The 6,171-nt window shown below is 38.9% G+C and overlaps 1 protein-coding gene across 3 annotated transcripts; it reads right to left on the bottom strand.

The window, feature by feature from the left end:
• Positions 1 to 866: 866 nt before the first annotated feature.
• LOC118242303 (uncharacterized) lies at positions 867 to 4,525 on the bottom strand. Of its 3 annotated transcripts, XM_035532415.2 has the most exons (6): positions 4,458 to 4,525; positions 3,908 to 4,240; positions 3,252 to 3,599; positions 2,866 to 2,982; positions 2,646 to 2,689; positions 867 to 2,511 (listed from the first exon to the last, which is right to left on the bottom strand). In XM_035532415.2, the coding sequence occupies exons 1-6, from the start codon at positions 4,498 to 4,500 to the stop codon at positions 2,377 to 2,379; spliced, it is 1,020 nt and encodes a 339-aa protein (XP_035388308.1). In that variant the 5' UTR covers positions 4,501 to 4,525; the 3' UTR covers positions 867 to 2,376. The 3 variants fall into 3 exon arrangements, with proteins under 3 accessions (XP_035388308.1, XP_035388307.1, XP_081554584.1); XM_035532414.2 differs by lacking the exon at positions 4,458 to 4,525 and having other exon boundaries at positions 3,908 to 4,448; XM_081698458.1 differs by lacking the exon at positions 4,458 to 4,525 and having other exon boundaries at positions 3,252 to 3,527; positions 3,908 to 4,447.
• Between the last annotated feature and the right edge of the window lie 1,646 nt (positions 4,526 to 6,171).

The raw sequence follows: 6,171 nt of genomic DNA, 5'->3' as shown, positions 1-6,171 counted from the left end.
TATACAGTTATAATTAGATAATTGTGCAGGTCCATAAGGGCCACAACACCAGCCCTTTGTTCAGGCTGTGCAACATGCATTCAACCCAAAGGCGTCTTCACTCAAGATTTGGTCCAACTTATTAAGCCAACATGCTGCCTGGGTTTTACTACAGCGTTCAGTGTCTGAGCAGGCGGTCAACACCAAGCAGACAGACACTTCATCAGCAAGCCTATCAGGCAGACACTTCCTCACCAAGCCCAGCAGGCAGACACATCCTCACCAAGCCCAGCAGGCAGACACTTCCTCAGCAAGCCTAGCAGACAGACACTTCCTCAGCAAGCCCAGCAGGCAGTCACTTCATCAGCAAGCCTAGCAGGCAGTCACTTCATCAGCAAGCCCAGCAGACAGACACTTCCTCAGCAAGCCTAGCAGGCAGACACTTCATCAGCAAGCCTAGCAGGCAGACACTTCCTCAGCAAGCCCAGCAGGCAGACACATCCTCACCAAGCCCAGCAGGCAGACACATCCTCACCAAGCCCAGCAGGCAGACACTTCCTCACCAAGCCCAGCAGGCAGACACTTCATCAGCAAGCCTAGCAGGCAGACTCATCCTCACCAAGCCCAGCAGGCAGACACTTCCTCAGCAAGCCCAGCAGACAGACACTTTCTCGGCAAGCCTAGCAGGCAGACACTTCATCAGAAAGCCTAGCAGGCAGACACTTCCTCAGCAAGCCCAGCAAGGTCCTCACGCTGCATTCTTGATAGGTTAGTTATTCTGTGACATTCAAAATGTTGAGAGGAGAGCAAGATGCAGTTGCAAGAGGAGGTATTATTTATTAAAGGAATGAACTCAGAAACAAACCCAAAAACACAAAAACCAAGAATGGAGAAAACAAAACACTACTTTTATTTACACAAATTATTTATTTATAGACCAATGAGAATACCTTAAAGTTATTATTGTGTTGTATACTAGTAGTCAGAGTAAGGATCTAAGAACCAGGGTGATGTGTTCTCTTATTTTGCTCCCTATGGGAACTCTGGCAGTGGCATTTTGAATCAAATTAAGATGTTTGGTCTTTTTTGGTAGCCATATTAGAAGGCCTTTACAATAATCAACCCTGCTAGAGATAAAAGGATGGATCAGTTTCTCTCGATTTGGCTTTATCAGGAAATTTCTGATATTGATGTTCTTAAGGTGTTAAAATACTGATTTAGTAACTGATTTTTCTGTGACTTCTAAAACTGAGATTAGAGTATATAAGATTGTGAGCTAGCTCTGTAGAGTTTAGCGGTTTTGAGTCTAACCTTTATTTAGCTGCAGAATGTTTTAGCGCATCCAGTTAGTGATGTGTGCAAGATACTTACAAAGACAGTCAAGGGAACCATAGCTGTTTGGGGAGTTGGCTAAGTAAATCTGAGTGTTGTCTGCATAGCTGTGGCAAGATAGCCCAAAAACTTGTAAGATTTAGCCAAGAAGAAGTATGTATAATTAAAAAAGAGTGGCCCAAGACTCGAACCCTGGGTGACACCATAAGTCATGACATTATTTCAAAAACATTATTTCTTAATCAACAAAGTAATTTATCTGTTTCAGCATGAACTGTTTCTCAGAGTCCAACCCACTACTCAGGTGTATCAATAAGAATGTTATGGTCTAGGGTAACAAAACCTGCACTGAGAATGAGCAGTACATTTTTCAGGTGGTTTGCTATTGAATGGCATCATATCAAGCCACATCAGGCTGACACTGAACTCAGCCACTCTGGCTTCTAAGATCCTGCAGAAACGTCTTCACACACACACACACACACACACACACACACACACACACACACACACACACAGAGGAAACCAGATAAGTTTTTAACACTGAAAAAAGAACAAACCTGACCTTCGACTTAGTGATGTAATCTAAGTAACAATCAGATGCGAGTACACGCTGGTTTCCAACTGACATCACCCTCTTTTCTTTATTTTGGTTTTGCTATAATAGAAGTGCATTACTGCGTAATTCAGCTCCTCTTCTCATAAGACTTCTTGCTTATTAGAACTTTGAAGCTCATATGTGATCAAATTATATATTTTTTTGTCATTAATATGTTTGCATTTGTACATTGTTCAGTTATTTCTCAAACGTTTCAAAACACCCAAAACAACTCTGGGTGATAGAAAGTCTGGAAAGACACCAGTTCCATTTTTAGAATCTTCTAAAATGAAAACTGCATTTGTCATTTTTAAGATTCTCCCTTAGAAAGGTTTCCAAATGACAGTGAGACTGCAATGCTGAATTTTTTTATTGACAATAATAAAAATGACTGAAAATAGAATTTTCCTTAACTATGCTTAATTAATTACCAAATTAATACCAATAACTGACTTAGATGTCACAAATTAATCTGTAGCAGCAGAGTACAACACTTCAGAGTACACACTGCGTTCAGTCTGTCCTCTCTTCTCCCGCCTTCGTCTGGTTTTCCCATCAATGAAATGTAAGGCAGAATAATTCAACTCCACAGCATCATGGTCCTGTGGAGGTAAAATTAAAAGATAACACAGGACTGCTGTTGCATTACAACTGTGATTATGATTCCTACTCTTAGGTGATGTTATGTCATGCACAGCTGTATATACATGCAGCTGTTGCAGAGAGTTCAGTTTACCTGACTGGTGGTCTTCATTTTCATAACACCATGTTGAAGTCTCACTGTAGTGGGAGAAAGAGCAATTTTACAACTTTATCAATTTTATGACGCAAGTCTTATCTTTCCAGTCTGTTTGAGTAACTACACTGGTTAACTTAAGAGATACATTTCAGAAGTAAATATTTCTGCTTTTAAGTGTTGTTTAAGGTTTAGCTACACAATGTTAATAAACACTCACCACTACATTGTTCACATTTTATCCTTTTACAGATTAAAATTGCTTGAGCAGAAATGACAAGCACACACACTCCCAGAGCTGCTCCCAGGAAGATCACTACAGGATCCAGAGGACTGGCTTTGGTATAAAAATGAACAAAACTGTAAGCAGATGCACACGTATAAGATCACAAATATTCATGCAGGAAGATTTTTGTGCTGCTGACCTCACCATCACAATCATCAAGTGTCACCAATAATTAGTATAATAAAATCAGTAGTCTAGATTTTAATGCGTCAGCTACCAAACAGTATAATGATACATACAAAATACTGTTTAGCACTATTTAGGCTGGTGGTCAAAATATCTCTCATTAATAGATTCATTAAAACATTAATATAACTTACACATATATACTGTCGTTCCATTTCCAAGAAGGATCTTGCCACAGGTGGCCACAGCGCAGTAGTAAGTGCCAGTATCAGAGAGGCTGAGGACACTCTTGGAGAAGTTGTACACACAGCTGTGTGCAGAAGAGCTGATCTCACACTGATGGCTGTTGTTGTGATGAGTGTAAATGATTTCAGGATGGGAGTCTCCTGCAGCAGCTCTGAACCAGAGCACTCGGAGTTCTGCTGTTCTCCTCTCAGAGAGGACGGTGCACTGCAAAGACACTGACTCTCCTGGGGAAACCACACCCAGCACTGGACTTTGGACCACTGATACTTGATATTTATCATTTTTATTTAAATACCCTGTTAAGATTAAAATATATAGACATTAAGACACAGCTATATACTCTATACTATATACACATTTAGATTTTTCTACCTTTGTAAACATCATAAGTCATAAAAAGTAAACTGTCTATGTCTTACATGCAACAAACCCTAAAATATTTCAACATTCTTTAACATATTTCATATAAGAAAATATACACTTGGGTCATAACATAATAATGCACAAAATGTGCAAGTTATTTGAAAATTATTTTGGTGTTAAAATGAATTAGGCCATTAAGAAAAAAAAAGAGTTATAGTGGCCAAAAGGTATAACTTCTTACCTTTCACTGATAACAATGCTCCCTTTCCAAACACAATCTCATACTTATTTGTGCCACAGTAATACATGGCCTCTTCTGATGGTTCAATGCTAGCAATGTTCAAATGACAGAACCCTTTTCCCTTCACAATAGTGAACTTTGGAGGTTTAAATTCACTGTAGTAAGAGGAAGTCTCTACTGATTTCTGAGTCATGGCCATTATACGAGGCTCCTGTCCTGTTTTTTGCTGGTACCAAACGATGGGATCGGTGTTGTCCTCTTCCAGCAGAAAGCACTGGAGAGTCACATTCTCTCCAAATGCAGCGGTGGTCACAGAGTTCAGCTGATTGACACCTTTTGCCCAAAGAATGAAACCTTGGTTCATGCCAAAGGTTACTCTATAAACCATGTGCAAAGGTACTTATTTGTGCAGATGAAAAAGACATGTATCTTAGGAATGCATGTGCCTTCGGCTGAATAGGGCCTAAAACATTACTGAACGTGTAAATATTGTTGAGAGAAAAACTTTGAAAAATCTAGCATGATTACTGCAAAAGCAGATGGTACTCACCTATATCACTAGAAAGAACCGCAGTGAGACACATCAGGACCATTCTCCAGATGCCCAGGTCCTGTTGCATGGTGTGTTTGCTTGATAAACTGCCGAAAGGTCAAACAGCTTCATAAGTTGACGTAACTTATTTACATCACATACTTCCTGTGTTTTTCCTCCAATAAGAAACTGCAACAAAAATGCTGTACAGTCCCCTTAAAAACATTGTCTTTTTTTGTGTCATATGTTGTTTTAGTTCTTCAAGTTAAGTTGTTTATTATTTGACACATTTGTGGGATAAGAGCTCTTGGATAGTTTTGTATAATAATATTTATTAGTATTTCGGACAAATTTATTATACAGTGGCAAACTGTCATTATTCCACTGAAAACAGAGCCTTTCTCAATACTTCCAGTAAAAAAAAAAAAAAAAAAAAAAAAGAAAGAAAAAGATTCAGCTCATTTTTTCGACATCATAAAAATGGCTTTAACCTATCATGGTCCAATATGCTAATTAGGATGCAATGTAATGGGTAAAATATGCATAACATATTAATCACATGTCCCAGATCTTTAGGGATTACATAAAGTCCTATCCCCTAACTCTCCCCATTTATCTTCGCTACCCATGAATGAAACTCACTTTGAAGCCCATCACATCACAAGCTTTCATCAATTAGACATTAGAAAGTATGAAACATTAACTGCTACCATAGTGACCTTCCTGGTGACCAACTGGTACTATATAGCACTACTGATACTATATAGCACTACTGATACTATATAGCACTACTGATACTGCATGTTCAGTGTCACCAGTTCCACATAGTTTTACATGTAAGTTTTACTGTAATCATGCAGCCAAACAAACACAGCCAAACTAACACAGCTTAAAATCAAATCAGATCTGACTTGGTCTCTCTGGTGACTAAGGCCAGAGCAAACACCACTGATACTGTTAATGCATGCTCAGTGTCTCTGGCTCCATCACTCCACTACTCACACTCAAACTCTTTTACCCTGTACATGCATTAAAACACACCAACAGTACCATACATGCATTAAGGAACACCACTTTTCACCTCCTACAACTAACACCACCTTTATAGTCCCTCTCTACACAGCTATAACCTACTGTACTCATTTATATTTCACCCCCAACTTCAACCACAGCAACCAGCTAGCACTTTTATCTACATATCTACCATCTATTTTCATCTGAAAACTCCAACAGTACAGTTTTATCCAGTAGCCTCTTAAGCTAAACTCCAGCAGGGAAGTACTTGACTACAGACCTACTTGTCTTTATCGTTACTGGCATACTATGTGATCGCCAATCGTCATCAAATGCATATTTCATTAAATTCATATTTTGTGCTCAAATGTAATCATTAGTTCAATAAAATAAACTTCGCTCACCCTCTGAATACAACACCATGTCCTGCCTCGGAGCAGTAAATTGTTTATCTACAGCCAGTTTCCAGTCTCATACTTTATCCCAATACTGGCACTGCTAACTTGTAGCTACACACTAATCCTCTTTCTTTCTCTCACAAACCTGATAGAGCTTCTTCACACTTTTACTCCTGCATTTGAATAAGCAATTAAGTAACTGAATTTACTCAGTTGTTTTCTCTCTGTATTAGGTCTTTCTATTTCTGTCTGTTGTTAATACTTAACAGAGACTCAGTTCCTTTGCGTTATCTGCAGAATACCAAATCGTACCATACCAT

The sequence above is a fragment of the Electrophorus electricus genome, chromosome 16, assembly GCF_041902795.1.
Source record: "Electrophorus electricus isolate QZ-2024a chromosome 16, ASM4190279v1, whole genome shotgun sequence".
NCBI lineage: Eukaryota > Metazoa > Chordata > Actinopteri > Gymnotiformes > Gymnotidae > Electrophorus > Electrophorus electricus.
This window is presented reverse-complemented; position numbering and strand designations above follow the sequence as displayed.